This window comes from Pocillopora verrucosa, chromosome 14 (assembly GCF_036669915.1).
Source record: "Pocillopora verrucosa isolate sample1 chromosome 14, ASM3666991v2, whole genome shotgun sequence".
Taxonomy (NCBI): domain Eukaryota; kingdom Metazoa; phylum Cnidaria; class Anthozoa; order Scleractinia; family Pocilloporidae; genus Pocillopora; species Pocillopora verrucosa.
In genome coordinates, this window is record NC_089325.1 from 2,540,818 (window position 1) to 2,558,627 (window position 17,810).

Consider the following 17,810-nt stretch of genomic DNA (forward strand, 5'->3'; position numbering starts at 1 on the left):
AAGTTGATCCAATACCAAATTCTTCAAACTGACATCATAAGAACTGTATGGCAGACAGTAAGGAGAATTACTAGTGAGATCTTGGGAGTTAAAGGGTTTATTCTTTTTCAGCTGTCGTTAAGATTTCTCCTCTGATCTCTCTAACCCCACTATCCTTTGATCCCTGAGGCTTACTAATATCTAATTTCTCCATATAATATTACCCGCGAATCACAGATAAAGGACACGAGGAAAGAGGAAATGATCTCCAACTAAAGAAGCTCTTGATTGTTAATCGAATTCTCCTTATCAGCAGCAGAAAAAAATGTATAGTAAACGGTATGGAGAAACTAAATGTTTGTGTAAAAGGTTAGAAGCCAGGCAGGCTGCAAGCTAAAGTTGTGTGAACCACAGGCAGACCACAGTGGTTGACACGAGGCGTAATTTCAAAATAAGACCCTTCAAACGGCCCATGAAGGCTAAAAAATATCACAAATGCGTCAATTATAATTTCATTTAACTTAGCTGAGATATTCCAACCGAGATGTAATTAAGATATGCAATTTTCAGAGCTTTATTCATGACTCTCATGGATTTTGCTCATCCACTTCAACAACTATTAACCACGAACATATAGTGTGGTCTGCCTGTGTGTGAACAACGAAATCAGTGGTGCTTTCCAGTCATCTTATTGTCATATATTGTCGTTATTATCATAATTTTTGGCTCATATTAGTCATTATGGTTACGATAATGTTAACAATGATATTATCATTTAAAATCATCATTACTACTGTTTTCTTTATTTTCTTTGGTAAAAGCGGCAGACGTGATAACTAGTTCCCAGTCTTAAAAAAATATTTTTGTGAGACCGAAAATTTATTCACAGCCACTGTTAAAAACCTGAGTCTCCTTTGCCACCGTTCTATGGATGTCGCGTAACATCCAAAGAACAGCTACGATGGTGACTACCGTTAACCCTGTTTTTTTCGAGATGTCACTGTTAAATTGAACAAATTAAATGATAAGCAGAGTTAAACCATGCCTTATTTAAGTATCAACCGCGAGACCATTCGAGACTTAAGCTATTGTCTGGATTACTCAACTACAGTTTGATTGGAAATTGCTTCTCTTTTTAGGCATGGGCGAGACATGTCGAGGAGAGTTTCACGCACGCATGGTCCGTGATCAGGTGGATCAGTATCAGATACCTAGACGAAATTTCAGGCGGAAAAGATATCACTGCAGGAAGTAATAGTCCCCAACTCACAAAGTGAAAATGTTTGAGCCTTTCTGAACAAAAATGCACATAACGCAATTCAATGAAAATTGTTTTTGAATGAAAGAAAAGTTCTTCTAACTTGGGAATTTACTCCTCCCATAAAACTAAAACGGTGCATCCCTGGATGAAAAAAAGTGAATAAGAGGCATCAAAATCACAGCAGCTGCCAAATCTAAGTAAACATGTAAAACACCATAATTTATTTAAAGGTTCATGAAATTTTATTGGATGAACAACACATCTTCTGATAAGGACTTAAAGTACTTCCATACTAAGAATCAGTCACATGGCTCATAAATGTTTGTTTAATGATATCAAAAGCCTTCAACACACTCTTTAATTGTTGGCTTTAGCAATGATATAGCAGTTTACCCACTGAGAATCAACAATGAACGTCACAAATACTTTTCAGTTTTTACTGACAGAAGGCCTTGGGCTCTACTTGTTACCTTTAGTAACCCACCCTCAGTGCAAAGAAAGCACACAAAACTTACTGCTTAAACATAGGAAGGGAATTGATTTCCCTTTGCTTAATACTGGCATTCACTAACATTAGCAAAGTTCTAGTGATTTATATTTAGACCTAAGAAGTGTATGGGCTTTTCTATAGTACTGTGTGAAAAACAGTTTAGAGCATAATGGTGAGATTGTTATTGTTTCTATTGACGCAACTTTTTATCAGCCACAGCAAGACCCACAGCTGTGTTCAGTTGCTTGCCCTTAACAATTCCCCAGACTACATGATCACTGAGGCCCAAAATCTGCGCAGTGGCCAATGCTGCACCATCAGGATTGAGAGCAGTGGTACAACCCAAACCAGAGGGCAGGCGTAGAGAAGACCAGATGTCCTGTGCACCCCACTGGGACGATGGTGGTGGACAGTTGATCACTGGGAATGCTGAATTGCCAGACAAAACCGGTCCAAGGCCATTACTACGTCCAGCAACTGCAATGATGACAACTGGGATGCCCTGACCTTCATACCACTGCAGGACTTGCAGGGCATCTTCAGTACCCTTGTGTGCAGAGCAGATGCGAAGATCAGTGGGAATGCCAAATTCCTTTAGCGATGACTCGATCTTCTTACAATGGTCCACGTCACTTGGGGAGCCCATGAAAATGACAGCATGCCCTGGATGATGTTGGTTAAGTTTCTGCACTTCACCCGCAACCCATTGGTAATTCTTTTTTACCTGTTCCAGTGCTTCTGGTGTCACCTCAGGTAGATTTCTGTACACTTGCTTGTCTCGCATAAGACGCTTGTCACCAGATGGCCAAATCCTCCAGGAGTCATTGTCTATGACATCAGCAAGAAGAAGATCACCTGTCTTGCGATCGATCCCAAACTCAATCTTCATGTCAACTAGAGCTACATCTACAGTTGCCCAGGCTCTTTCAATGATTTCAAAGACAGTGACAGCTGTTTCACCCATCACATTCAGCTCATGTTTGCCAATCTTCCTTCCACCTGCAGTGAGTTCTGCCTCCACGCACTCCTCATATGTCCAAAATGGATCGTGCTGAGCGTCATCTTTAAAAAACATTTCCAACTTGACAGGAGCAAATCTGTATCCTTCCTTGACCCCAGGGTACCTCTTCAGGAAAGAACCTGTGGCAATACGGCGAGTCACCACTTCAAGTGGGATCATATCACAGTTAATCCCAATGAAGGCTTCATCATTGTGCTTCTTCACAAAATGGGTCTTAATGCCACAGGTGCTAAGCAGCTCAAAGATAGCAGATGTAGTGACAGTGCTGAATTTTGCCTTGCCAGCTAAGTCGTTTTTTCTTGTGCTATCGAATGCTGTGATTTTGTCCTTTGATTTCAGTAGCACATGATTACCATCTGGTGAGTCTGGTAATTCATAGATGATCTTGGTTTTACCTTGGTTGAGCTCTTTTCCAATCTTGATTTCTACAAAGGTTACCAAAAAACAACTTTTAGTATTTTAAAAAAATAACAGAAACAACATGCAGTGGTGTCGTTGCTTCTGAAAAGCTCCACTTCCAAAATGCACTTAGTTCACTTTAAAACATACTGCCAACATTCTCAACTTTCTCCTCTGTAAGGAGAGTTTTTGAATAGCTCTAATTTTGGGTGGACAATTGATTCAGATTGGTGTAGATTGTAGGCCTGGCCTGGATGAAAAGGTTGCAGTCTCATGATTTATCCTGTAGAATATGAACGCATCCCTGGCAATGAAATGAAAATATTATTTTTCATTACCACATGGATTAACACGATGTTCATTAGTTGGCAAAGATTTGAAAAGGGGTGACTGTGTTGACAATACATGATTTGACCTCTTTCACGACTAATTTATCGAGATCACGTATAAAAATAAAACATAATAGAAATACTTCAAATGTTGTGCAAATAAGCACACAGCGGGCAAAAGGAGTTTTGGTTTGGGGCAAGCGAACGTGACTAGTCTCAGCTTCAATTGGTGATTGCACAATCTGCACATCACAGGCCTAACTAATCAAACCAAAATTTATGTACGCTTGCCATTGCGTCTGACAACGCAATTTTACGCTAAAAAACAGTGCATCTCAGTACAGTCTGAAAATCTGGCATCTAATTTCATCGCTGGGGGCAAAAAAAAGGCGAATCAACCCCCCAAAAAAGTTAACTTCTTAACATTCTGATGGCGAGGTAGCACATGGTGCTAGCAGCTGTTTGTGCAGTACAGCAGTTTTGTACAATAGTCACAATCCTCGCAAAAATAATTTCCATTTGCGTTATAAAAATGGCACGAGTCGACTACAAAAAAAATCGGTTTAAACTTGTAAAGGAACACTCGTGGCCAGGCGATTACATCTTCTTCGATATGCATGGTGGATACAAGCAAATTTAGAAGCCATGACATCCACTAAATCGAAAAAATAAAAACTTCAGGAGTCAATCGCTCAGTATTTTTTTACTTATATCAACCCTAGATTATTAGCTTTCGATAGACGTACCTGAGGCTGGTTTCTCGTCTGCCATTGTTGGAGAAAACTCCTGAAGATCGCAACTAGAGACGCTTTCCTTCGAATTTTTCAGCAAAAGCACGTGGAGCTCATCTCTGCCGCGGAAGCATGTGATTTAGTCAGAGCCAATCATAAGGTGTGAATTTCCGCGGTATTATGGAATATCCAATCAGAACCATTACAATCCTATTGCCGCCAACTCAAATTGTAATTATCTTTCTGGATTTTTCAGGGTCTTTCAGACAATCATGGGCGATTACATCAAATCTTTTCATTCGCCAGACGAGTTTCGTTCTTGAACTTAGTTTCGTTGACTAGATCGACAACACAGGAGAAAAAATGGGATCTTTTTTCATCTCTCCACTTATGTAACTCCTCTACAAGCTTGTGGTATTCGTGGTTTTGTTTCGATCAAGTAAGGAAGAACTTGACTAATAATGGCGTCCATTGAGACAGGCTTAACGCATGCTTGCGGCGTTTTCGCTTGTGTAAGAGCCGAAGGAGTTACTTCAGAGGAAGTTGATGTCGCCAGTATGATTTCTCTCGGTCTAGTTTCACTTCAACATCGGTGAGTTCGATTATTTTGATTTTAGATGCCTAAGTTAAAGCGAGGAATAGTTCGGCTGGCCTTTAATCAATACAACTTTACATATTGATGATGCATGTGACTAAAGTTCGTCAGACAATGCTGATTAAATTTTTTTTGAGTCCTTGAATAAAGCATTAGCCATGGTAGATTCAGTTGGAAGACCTCGCCATTTTTAGACGAGAAACTGATCGGCATTTTAGAAGGATGAGCTGAAAATGAAATTCCATTTCCGTTTCTTCTTTTTGTGATCAGCACATTAGCACCTTGGATTGAGAAGTGCTAACCTGTTGTGGGTTCTAATATTTCTGGCAATAGAAAAGTTGCGGGTTTACCACAAAGAAGGGAACTCCAATCCTGATGATTCTATTATCTCAATATTTAAAATTGTCACTTCCAAACACCGGCGTCTCATCACGTGGCAACGAATCATTAAGGAAATGAAATAATAATGAATTTGTCATGCGTTATATTTGATGTTTAAAATGTTTGAGTTGTAAATGTGTGGTGACTATTATTAATATTGATCAACCTTAATTTTGTATCGTGTAAATATGTGTGATATTCAACTATTATTTGTGTTACCTCCCTGGATTGTGTGATCTAGTTGGGTAACTACCACATTGACAAATTTTTTATGATTATGACTGTGAATGTAATAATTATTATCAGGGTCTTTGTGTTGTTTGATAATTTGTGTTGTGCTGTTGGATTATTTGCTCTGCTGAAGGACTAATGCTGAAAGTGTCAGCCATAAAGACTCTCAGCTAGCTAGTTTACACTTTAAACTCAGTTGGTAAAATCAAATTATGCTGCAATACCCCTCACTGATACAGCACAACAGTCTTTTAGAAACTTACAGCCTTGTTTCCCCTATAAGTTGGTTTCTCTGAATACTCTTTCACCATAAATTACCTACTCATAACCTACTTATGAATAAAACTGTATGTCCAGGGATTGTCAAAAACTAGAGGCTGGGTCAGACTTTACCAGTGCACAATGTTCTCAAGACCATTACCTGTTGTTATTATTTATTTATTTTTGTTTTAGCCCAAACATAAGGGAAGGGGTGTTGTTGCCATTTCACATCCTCAACACTTGCTACCCTTCTCTTGGGCCAATACTTTTCAACTTATGGTTGCTGTAGAAATGTTATATCAAAAAAATACTAGAATATGCAGGTGAATGAATGAATGTATCTGGAATTGTGTTTTCTTACTCAAGGGGCCAAGAAAGTTGTGGAATAGTGACAAATGATGGCAAAAAGTTTCATCAGCATAAAGGAATGGGATTAGTGAACCAGGTCTTCCAGGAACAGCACATAAAATCACTCCCAGGATATATGGGTATTGGACACACACGCTACTCAACTGCAGGGGCATCAGAACTCCTTAACTGTCAACCATTTGTAGTAGACACAATTCATGGACGTATGGCTGTTGGACACAATGGGGAACTGGTGAATGCTAAAGCGTTGCGAAAAAAGGTTCTCCTCAATGGAACTGGTCTATCAACAGGAAGTGACAGTGAAGTAATTACACAGCTGTTGACGGCTACACCTCCATGTGGAGAACCTGATGGTCCAAACTGGCCTGGAAGAATTTACGAAATGATGCAACTCACACAGCTGGCTTACTCGCTTGTCATCATGACCCAAGACTGTATATATGCTGTCAGGGACCCTCATGGAAATCGACCACTGTGTATTGGTAAACTGATGAATTTGAATAGTAGCCCACAGATGGCACGTCTTGGTGGAGAAATTATCCAGAATGGAGAGATTCATGATGAAAACTGTACACTAGGTTGGGTGGTGTCTTCGGAATCCTGTGGTTTCCACTCATTTGGGGCTTCTATGTGCAGAGAAATCAAGCCTGGTGAAATTGTGGAGTTAACAGCAAAAGGTTTTGAGTCAAAGAGAATTGTTCCACTTCAAAACCCAGAAAAACCACCGTCATTCTGCATTTTTGAGTATGTGTACTTTGCACGACCAGACAGCATGTTTGAGGGACAGATGGTCTATGGTGTGCGACAGGAATGTGGCAGGCAGCTAGCACTAGAAGCCCCTGTGGAAGCAGAGCTAGTCAGCACTGTACCAGAGTCAGCCACTCCTGCAGCATTGGGTTACTCCTTACAGACTGGCATACCTTATGTTGAGGTACTCACCAAAAATCGTTATGTAGGACGGACATTTATACAGCCTAGTGACAGGCTTCGGAAGCTTGGTGTTGCCAGGAAATTTGGACCACTGTCAATGAATTTCAAGGGAAAGAGGGTTGTGCTGATTGATGATTCCATTGTAAGGGGAAACACAATGGGCCCTATAATCAAACTCTTGAAACAGGCAGGAGCTAGAGAGGTGAGTCATGTGCCATAGCCTTTTTTAACTGTCGTGAATTTGAACCATAAAAGTAGCTCAAGAGCAAATATATTAGAAGATTCAAGATCTGTTTGTAAACAGGAAGCAACAAAATTTCACATATGACAATTAATGAAGGAGTGAATTGAAAAAATGTAGGTGCAAAAGGTATAAGTTCCTCTCTTAACCCTTTAACTCCCACATCAAAATTGTAATTCTCCTCACTCCCAACCATACAATTCTTATAATTTTAGTTCAGAGAATTTAGTATTGGATCAACTAATTATCCCCAAATTTATATTTTTCTTCACTCTCATCACTTATCTGGTTGATATTGTGTTGATATTGTAAGGAGAAATTCTGTCTTGGTCACTTATGGGAATTAAAGGGCTAAGCAACGTGGCTCGCACCACTGGTGATGATGCAAGTCCATCACAAGTTACTTGACCAGCATTTTGTCAGGTTTCCTTGACAGTGAGATGGAACAATTAACCCTTTACACCTTAGCATCAGTATGCATACTGTTCTCCATTTTCAAGAAGAATTTGTTTAACAATCAAGAGGTTCTTTAGTTGGTGATCATTTCCATTATTCTCATGACCTTAATGTTTTTGTCAGGGGTGAAACTGATAAAAGAAATTAGATGAAATTAGAAATCAACATTCTCGGGTGTTATAGAGTTAGTGCTTTTGGAGAGGTGTTGTGAGACTCAAATATCTTTCCCAAGAGTGCAACACAATGATATGACTAGGCGTAGGCCCTAGTATCTCAACCAGGAGTCCAGAACTTAATCCATGTACAGTGGTGTAGCTCACAAGCAACACATACTCATTTTATAATTCCCCTACTACTCTCTGCAGTAATTAAATATGTAATCATTCTACCTGGGAAAAGTAGCTATTTCAAAAATTCTTTATCCAACAGAAATCAAGATGATATATTATCAAATTCTTTAAACCGAATTACTCCCCTATTTTACACTAGGTTCATATCCGTGTGGCATCACCACCAGTCAAGTATCCCTGTTACATGGGAATCAACATTCCAACAAAGGAAGAACTGATTGCAAATAAGATGCATGCAGAGGAACTAGCAGAACATTTGGGAGCTGACAGTTTGGTTTACTTGAGTTTAGATGGCCTTGAGACAGCTGTGCGCTCTGGTATAGTCAATCCTGCTGGTGAGAAGATTGGCCACTGTACAGCCTGCTTGAGTGGACAGTATCCAGTTGATGTGCTGGATTGGTGAATAATGCCTAGAGCAGAAATATATTAGTGCAACCAAGCTCTGTCTGAAGCTTGTATAAGTTATTGAGTGTTTTTCTACCAAGATACCCTGATTAGGGGATCAAACCTTGAATAAGGTTGATAGGGTGAACATCAAATCACTTACTGTACTAGAAGCAAGAGAATATATTCAACATAAAGCCAATCTTAAAGTCACCATGAACTTCAGACTAGCTAACAACAAACTGAACCATTAATATATAAATACCTAGCTAAAAGCCAAATGTTAATGATAACTCTCAGCAATAGTTGGTTAATTGTAGACAGTTCCTCTCTGCAAGGCTAATGCTGTTAAAAGCCAAACTGCTAACGCAACCTTTTTGGCTGTGACTCAGGCTTGGAAGAGACAGTTAAAATATTTTATCAGTTAACAGCCTTGTAGCAGGAATTTTGTGGACTAGGCATTCCTTAGATCATACATGTAAGCCAGGAAACCTAGTCCTGGATTACTTTGTATGAGAAGTGTAATTTATTCCTTTATATCAGTATTTTTGATGCCAAAGGAAAGAAAAATGTGAGTTCAATTTACAAAGATGTATCACTATTTAGAAAGAGAGTTCCTGAGTGTGAAAACCAGACAGTTTAAATTCCTCCCATAATGATATTTTTAAATTTTAAGAGAGATTGTTTTAGAAAAGATGGAGATACTAAGTCAAGAACAATCTTCCAGTAACTCTAAAGCTGCACTTAACTCAGCTTCTTATCAAAAGTGTAAGATTTCTACTTTTTTTCTTTTTCTAGATGGGGGTCAGGTTTTGAGTTATGTTTTGAAGTTATCTGAGTGGTTTAAAACTGTGTTTTTCTGATGAATGAGTAAGAATTCTTGGGAAAAACCTGCCGGTTTTAAATTCCTCCTGGCTTGCCCTTGCTCCCATGTAGTCAAGTAGTCGCCTTTTTATTTTTAAGTTTACTGATTTTAGTTCAAAACCATAAACAGGGAGAGTTAGTATGGCTATGTTTTCAACATCCAATCATACAAAACGAGGTCATGTAATGAGTGTCCATACATAAACTTGTACACAGGAAATTTCTACCAACTTTTTGGAACTTATGTCACAAAAATATATTGGTAGAGATTTCTATTAACCTTAAATTTTTTGTTTTTGTTTTAAGAAACATTTTGTGGTGTGAATCTTCAGATTCTAATTTCCCAATTTAAGTGTGGGGTTTGGAAATAAAGGAGTGATACATTCAATGCAATATATTGTTATTATTTGCAAGCAGTGATTAGAACCAATTCTTTAAAGTTCCGTAGTTATCGAATCTTGATCCTTCATTCTCCTATGGCAAAGGGAACTGGATTGAGTTATCAACAGGTTTAAAAATCCAGTTGAATAATTAATACTGTAATGAAGGATGCTATTCATCTTCTTAAGAATAGGTGGAGAAAATCTGACTAGCCAAGAGGAATCAAACCCTAGTTGTTGTAATTGACATTTGCAGTGTACACAAGTAACATTGCCATCACATAATACTTCGCATCTTTGGACACAAAATTAATGGGTTCACACTGACTCGAGATTTCTAATTATCCTGACCTCTTTCAAAAAGGTAAATTTTGCTTGACTCAAAGTAAAACTCCTTGACTCTTCCCCAAATTCTTGCCCACTGTAAAAGAGGTTTTAGTTTGTTTTCCCAGCTAAGGGAGGTTAGTATAAATTTATTTTATAGAAATCTTCAAAGTAGGAACCCAATAAGCCCAGGGAAGGGAAGTAAGTTTAAATTAATTTTTAAAATATATAGGCAGTACAAACCCAATCAGCCTTGATCACAGAGGCAGATCATAGAGAAAACTAATTTTATGGTAAGTTAATCCAATAATTTTACAAACATTCTTTCCCTTCTCACCCCCAACTGTGTGGAATTCTACAAGTCCCTTGCTGAAGAGGATAATTGAGTAACAGGAAACAAATCATATTGTTCCTGGAACTTCATCTCTCACCACTTGCCAAATTGATGTGATTGCAAATTTAACACTCTCCTTACCAAATCTTTGCTCCATTCAGTGACAAGAAATGAAGAACTTCCCACAATATCAATAAATTTAAAGGCAGAAGGGTGGCGAGAAGAAAGAAATCTGAGGATATTTTTGATTTAGAACCAAATTCTCCCAACTAAAGTTAAAGTATGACATTCAGTGGGGAAAACTGATATTTGGGTCTTAGTGAAAGGATTAGTACCCTGCCTTTTATTTTGATGGGATTTTACACCTGATCTCCCCCCACTGAAGTGCTGCACTCAAAATGAGCTGACCAGCCAGTTGACAATCACACTGGTATTGGGTATGAAGGCTTTCACAGCTTTTCTTTGAATGGAATCAGTTGTGAATCTAGTCAATAGTAAACAAGGATATTCATCTTTCTCAACTACCAGATGTAACACAAGGATGTAATCCCCAACTTCAAATAAGCAAATGTAAAAATGGAATCACCACCAAAATATCACCACCATCACCACCAAAATATCAATTCAAATGAAAATAAAATAGCCTTTATTCAATTTGCATTTTCTCAGGCAAATCACCTTTAGTTAAGATCATATTATTCTGCTTAGCAGCACTCTCAATATTGACAACTTATTCAATAATTTTTATCCACAATTAAATACATGAATCTCTCCCTTCTTATACTATTTTCTTACCACATGGCAATTTCAAGACTATCTTGTCAAATAACGTCAAATTGAAGGTCAAAGAATTCCTTCTTATGTCCATGGATATCACTTTCATCATTGACTGTTGAATACAACATGTGACATAATTTCTGGCTTAGTCATTGAAAGTGGTTTTCTGTACAAAAATAACATTCACATTATCCACTTTGTACAGTTACTCTTCAAAACATTTACAACCTTGGTAGGTTTCATACTTATACATATAAATAAAAGCTCTTCATCTACAAGTCTGTTGCAATTATCACAAATTTTCAAGAAATGAGAAAATTACTAACTAGTAGTGAGGTAAGTTAGGGTTAACTGAGTTGAGAACGTATAATGGCCACTGTAAAGAGTAAAAAAACTGATGTTTCGAGCCCTCCATAAGAGCGATAGGTGGCCAATTTATGTTTTCAACTCAATTTAACACTAAATTACCTGCTATACTCTTGCTGCACCACAGTTTCTTTAAAAACTCACCCCCTTTATTAGTAGTGAGAGGTATTGAGTACAACAGGGCAGTATCCACAATGGTATCACTAGGAAATTTAAGAAACCATGAATACAATAACAGGTTTAATGAGCAGAGAGATAAAAACTTTAAAGATTTAATTTCTATCCTCTGCTAAAAGATGTTTCCCTGCTAATTCTGACCAAAAAGGGCACTAAGAGTTAAAGAAATTCATGTTTCCCTGTTCAGGGTCAAATACAGTACTTTCTTACTGTAAGAAGAAAAAATGTAGCACTGCCATTGCCATCAAACTTCCTTTAACTTGCTTTTCTTAATACAGACATCTTTGCACCAAGACTTAAGCGTACAAAAGGCACTCTGTCATATTGCCAACAAGCCACCAGGTTACACACAAACTACATCGGCTACCCTGTGCAATGCTCAGTTTAAGTCTCTGGTATTATTTTAGATGGTACATTATCTTGAGGGAAACTCAGCTTTATCTGCCTTTCTGCCATCCTTCTACGAAGCTTTTTGTACATTTTATAGAGCTGCTTTCTGGTCTCTTTCACTATTCACAACTGCATGATTAAGTTATTATTTTTCCTCTTCCTGCGATAGATTTGAGGACTCTGCATGATACTGAATTACAGCTTCGTCTTTGATAAATTCTCCATTTAAATTCTCAATCTTTTCATCATCAGTTCTATTTATTTCCTCCTGTTCACTGAAAAAGATCTCAAAATTTAAGCTCTTTGGTCTTTGTTTCACATGTGAGCTGTGTCTATCTGGATAGCGATGATGAACAGGGTGATTTTCCTTGACTGCTGGTGACAAGTCCTGGTAACTCTCACCAACTGCAAGTTTCCGCCCATCTTGTAGAGATTTGCTGAGTTTCTCTAGGGCATTAACCTAAAGCAAAACAAAAAAAAAACAATTATTAGTCAAATCAATCCCAGATCACACTCACGCAGAAAAAATTGAAAACACTTGTGATAACTTTTAATCACTGATTAATACAGCAGTCCATCACTGACAAAGGCTTGTGGTGTATTAATATTAGTACCCCAATTGTCTTCCCAGGGGACATTTCCCTCTCCATTATGATCTCCAGCTATTTTCTCTATAATAATCTTACACTGCAAAAGTCGGAAACATCATTGCTGCTTCAGCAGGTTATGGCAACTTATGCTAATTGATGCAATTACCACACAAAATTGACAAGTATATCACCTCAGTTGACCTTAATTCATTCAAAGCTGGATTGTGATTAGAAAAAGTGATTGAGGTAGGTATGTGCTGTCTTAGGAAAATAAACCTTCCTCCTCTCAATATTTGGTACCTTCATAACCTTACACATCTCTTTTTGATTGTAGGGTCTGAGAGATGACTGGGATTGCATAATCACTACACACCTGAATGATCAATGATTTTGGTGTGAGAGGTTACCAACTAATCTCTGAATTTACAACTTGTGTCAACTTGTTCAGGAGTTTTGACACAGAGAAGAAACATATTAAGTTATTGAGAGGATATTCTACAGTTTCGCTGGTTACTAAAAATGCTTTTGTTTACTGCTTAAAGTTAAGAACTTTCTTTAAAGTCAGTGTACTGTATGTGTATTGTTGACTTGCTTTTACCCTAATTCACTTTTGTTTTAACCAGCTCAAAAGTTAAGTTATCTTTCGAAAAGAACAACAAGTTTACCACAACAACCATCGCAAAAAGACAACCACACAAACCCATAAACCAAACAAAAAAACAAACACAAACACACATTAAATTCCTTTTAAAAGTTGTCAAAATATTTGAATTAATTTTACCATAGATTATAATTTTTTAAATTTTTTTATAAATTTTATCAAGTTATTAATACAAAAAAAAATATCAAAACTCACCTTTGGTATTAATACCTTACCTTAATAAATTAAAATCTTGAACTTGAAGGACAGATGAGCTGGATTAGATTTGTGAACATTTCATGAAAATTAGCATGATCATGGAAGGATCCTTAGAGACATCTTTAACAGATTGAAGTAAATACCAGTAGTTTATTTCCCCTGAAGATAATTCTTAGTTGGTGATTTAGAAACAGAAGAAAATTTAATTTACAGAGTAGTGTCATCTCACTTGTTTAGGAACACATAGCTACCAATTAAGAATGCTACACTACAATTTAGATGAATGATTTATCAAGTCCTTTTCTTAATTTCAATCATAGTTGATTGAGATATATTATTGTTCAAGTCAGAGCAGTTATGTCAACAACAGATATCCCTGATTACGTCAAAGAAGATGGATTTAAGAATGACAAAGGTACCAAAGTTTAATAAATTTTCAGTAATGTTTATGTATCAGTTAGCTTGGTCTTTCATCAGTTTAAACCTAGAATTCTTTTACTAAGAGGAGGCTTTCACTCTTTCTACCTGATTACTCCATACAAAATGGATTCGTCAAGAAAGGATACTACAACTATTCAATTAGTTTCAGTTATGTTTAATGAATCATTAATTTTCTGTCTTTTGGTTATCAACATGAATGTTTTTAAATAAGTTACTTAGAAAAAAGATTGCTCTTTTAGTGTTGCTTCCTTAAAATTTAGGAAAGAGTGGCTCAAAACAAAGGAAGTTGGACTTTGAAAATTTAAAATGACTTCCACTTGCATTTAAAATTCAAATTTCTCATTTCTAATAAATTATATAAGTTTATTTTCAAAAGGTTATCTTGGTTTTATTACAAAAATAGAAATGAAAATATTACAGGAATAAATAAACAAGGAGGGCTACTACAAAAATTATGTTTAATATTTATATATATATGTCAGTGTTTTATTTCTTCCTTTATATAAAATTATAAGCAATGTAATTAACAACAGCAATTCAATCATTTTGTTTGCTACTTGACTCACTTAAATGTTACTATCATTTTTAAAAAGTTTTTAAAATTAAATTTTAGCCAAGCTTAAACCTTTTATTGCATTGAATCATTCTTTAAATTGTAATTTAGAATTTTTAACTCTCACATTACAGGTAAGATTATCAGAAAATGTCTGTGCAACATGGTTATCAAGCATTATAACCTAAATTTCATTGGTGGTTGTCTAAGAACTTTACATTTTCCTTGTGCAGTGGGTGGGTTCCCAATGGTACCATTTTTTGCCTTTCTCTGTGGACTCTGTGGAGTTGGGGACCCACCAGGGCTCTTGGCCTGACCTAATGGTCTCTTCCATACAGGAACATAATTAGCAGGGGTTCTCACAGAGGGTCTCTTTTGGGGAGTGTTAGTTTTCACACTCTTCAATTGTTCTGGTTCATCCATAATGATGTTGAGAGAGTCTGTGGCTTTGTGAAAATCCTTTCTAATAATGTTCCTTGATAAAGGTGAAAGGGCTTTTCTTCTGACATGGTCCTTTTGTGGACCCTTGCTCCTGGGGTTCTCCCTTCTTTTCTGTGCAACAAAAACAAGTGAGAAATCAGTTACCAGAAGAGCAGAAATGTGTGGAGTTCCTCTCTACAATGCACACTCTTGAAGCCATATTTAAAAAAAATGCATGGTACCATTTAAAATGTCCATCAATGGCATTTGGAAAAAGGAAGTCACCCCAAAAAATATATTCTACAATGAAGCAAATTGAGAAAATGCAAAGATGGGGCCACCTGAGAAACTTTGATATAGTCTTCAATAAAAAGGAAACAAAAAAATTATTTATTTTTTTTATAACACTGTAAAAGCACCAATTTCAAGTATCCACAAGTTTTTCCTGCTAAGATAAAGGTTTGTCCAACTTTATTAATTCATAATAGGAATAAAGCAAATTGGCATTTTCAGGTTTAATACTTTACACAAAGAACATCAATCTCTGATTTAATTTTATGGTAAATGCATTTTTATAAAAATGGCAGATTAAATCGTACTCAAACCAATATTTACACTCAGCTCAAATAAAAAAGAAGTTTGAAAAAGGATTAAGAGGAAGATGATTTAAAAAAGATTTATTTCAAAATAGCATTTTAGTTACAGCAGTATCAAGTTATATTAACCCATGCAATCAGTGTCTTCTTTTAGAGACAAAACCTAAGTATGTAATTCTGTAATTCCAAGTAACTGGTAATTTCCTAAGCTTATCTGTACATTTAGTTTCCTATGGAACATTTCAATACCAACTTAACTTTTTTATAAGAAATTATCCTTACTTGTTCGTTTAGAGGGCCATCATGCCTGCTACTTAGATACCAGTAATAATTCATCACCCATGTTTCATTAACCCTTAGTTTACACCCTAACATCAGTATGCATATTCTCCCTACTGTTCTCTATACATTTCCAAAGGCCCTGACAAGGAGAATTTGTTTAAAAAAAATCAAGAGCTTCTTTAGTTGGTGATCATTTCTTTTATTCTTGTGACCTTAATGTTTCACTGAGGGGTGATTTTCCAAGGAGAAACTAGATGCTAGTCACTCTCAGAGGTTTAAGGGTTAAGTATCAAAATTTATAAAAGGAATTACAAGACAAGTGTGAGTTAACTTTTCCCTCTGCAACAAAGATCAGAGCTGAAAATGAAAAGTCTTCTTTTTCATTGTTTGCATTTTGTTTTCATGAAATTGTACAGCAGTATACCTACCTACCAAGGGTTACATGAAGATGATTTAAGATCTCCATCTACAAAATTGACATGCATTTATTGTACTTTTTTGAGAGACAATTTAAATTTATTTCCTATGTTAGATTTTTCCATCATTAAATTTACCTTATGCTTACAAATTAACATTTCAATAATAATAATTCTATTTAATTTTATTTATCAAAAATACCTACCTTATAACTCAATAACCCAATACAAAAAAATACCAAATACTACTCCATTTTGTAAAACAACTCATAGCTGTAACCAGAAATTATTTTGTCGAAAAATCATTACAAACTTGCTACTTTTCATTTAAAGTCATACAAATTCAAAACCTTGATATCATTCTCTAAATGCAATTTTTTTTTCACCAAACCTTTCAAAACTAGTCTATAATTTACAATTACCTTCTGCTTTTTCTGTACATTTACGTTTTTTAAAATCAAATACAATAAAATTGATGCTACTAATCAAAACCTTTTCAACTTTGCTCAAAGTGATATTATTGCCTTGATTCTGTTATAAATAACCTTACAAATTTAATTCAGTACCAAAGAAATGCTTATTTGATAAGTAAGTTGATCATAAAGACATAGGCTTTAGAACCTTTAAGGGTTTACATGATTTACATGTTGGTTAATTAATGTTACCCTAGACTTCAACAGCAACATTTGCTCCTTTTGAAAGGCTCATTTTAAGTCTTTTGAGTTCCTCAGTTAAGTTAACTAAACCACTCTTCTTTTTCTCTGACTGATCAGGTATCTTTGTTTCCAAACTGTCCTGAGTTTGTTCAGCAGAAGCTGAGCCAAGACTGAGGTTAGCCTTTTCCCCTTTAGAGCCAACCACATTCTCATCTATGAGTGCTGGCTTGAGAATAAGATCTCTTTCAACAAATTGCCACAAGTTAACAGAATCCGTTTTTGTAATTTGGGGTATGTTGAACTTGTCAATTGGAGTTCCATCTTTGTGTTCCACCCTTGCACTATGGGACCTTTTCCTCTGTGTAACTCCACAGTCTTCACAGGAATCATGAATTCTGTGATCACTATTTAAACTAAGGCTATCATTCTGTAATGATGGACTGCGCTTTGTCTTCAAATCAGGCTTTCGCCTGTTTTCAGACCAGCCAAAGCTGTGCTTTGCTTGTTGTGGAAGTACACTTTGTTCACTAACAGCATTAAGAACTAAATCAGAAATCTCAAGCTGAGTTTTTGGACTGTGAATATCAGGACTACTCACATGCCTATAAGGCAAATCCCCACCAGTTAAACTTTCTATATTTTGCCATGCATTTTCGTAAAAGTGTAATCTACTGTCAGACCCATGATGCACGTCATGAGCACTGCTAGGTTGTGAAGGCATGTTGAGAACTTCGTCAGAGAAAACAACTTTCTTTGACTCAATGAGCCTCTGGTTGTCTGTCTGAAAAGACCTCCTCTTTGAATTGGACTGAGCTTTCTTTGAGAAATAGTTTACCGTTTGTACAGCGATGGCAGCTCCTCTTAGTCTTCTTCTTGGATCAAAATTTCTTGTAATTTCCATTTTCAGATTATTATGAATGTCCTTATCTCCTGTTGTATGACCCTGCACAATCAAAGGAAATTAACCTTCAGTCGTG

General features: G+C 36.5%; 3 protein-coding genes across 6 annotated transcripts in view; 1 reads left to right on the forward strand and 2 right to left on the reverse strand.

Moving 5' to 3' along the window:
* Positions 1-1,459: 1,459 nt before the first annotated feature.
* On the reverse strand, positions 1,460-4,355 carry LOC131784363 (multifunctional protein ADE2). Its single transcript, XM_059101163.2, has 2 exons — positions 4,226-4,355; positions 1,460-3,176 (listed from the first exon to the last, which is right to left on the reverse strand). Exons 1-2 carry the CDS (start codon positions 4,248-4,250, stop codon positions 1,921-1,923), a joined length of 1,281 nt encoding a protein of 426 aa, XP_058957146.1. The 5' UTR covers positions 4,251-4,355; the 3' UTR covers positions 1,460-1,920.
* Positions 4,341-9,647, forward strand: LOC131784361 (amidophosphoribosyltransferase). The gene is made up of 3 exons (XM_059101162.2): positions 4,341-4,802; positions 6,045-7,179; positions 8,164-9,647. The coding sequence occupies exons 1-3, from the start codon at positions 4,672-4,674 to the stop codon at positions 8,425-8,427; spliced, it is 1,530 nt and encodes a 509-aa protein (XP_058957145.1). The 5' UTR covers positions 4,341-4,671; the 3' UTR covers positions 8,428-9,647.
* Positions 9,648-10,933: 1,286 nt separating this feature from the next.
* LOC131784379 (serine/threonine-protein kinase DCLK1) overlaps positions 10,934-17,810 on the reverse strand; it is a 31,463-nt gene continuing 24,586 nt past the window's right edge. Inside the window, exons 19-21 of one of the 4 annotated variants that reach the window (XM_059101186.2) lie at positions 17,669-17,776; positions 14,682-15,015; positions 12,342-12,480 (exon numbers count right to left, since the gene is read on the reverse strand). In XM_059101186.2, the coding sequence (XP_058957169.2) occupies positions 12,476-12,480; positions 14,682-15,015; positions 17,669-17,776 (447 nt within the window). In that variant the 3' untranslated portion in view covers positions 12,342-12,475. Of the gene's footprint in view, positions 12,481-14,681; positions 15,016-15,489; positions 17,777-17,810 lie in introns of those variants that run through there. The other 3 variants (XM_059101187.2, XM_059101183.2, XM_059101182.2) reach the window with 3 other exon arrangements.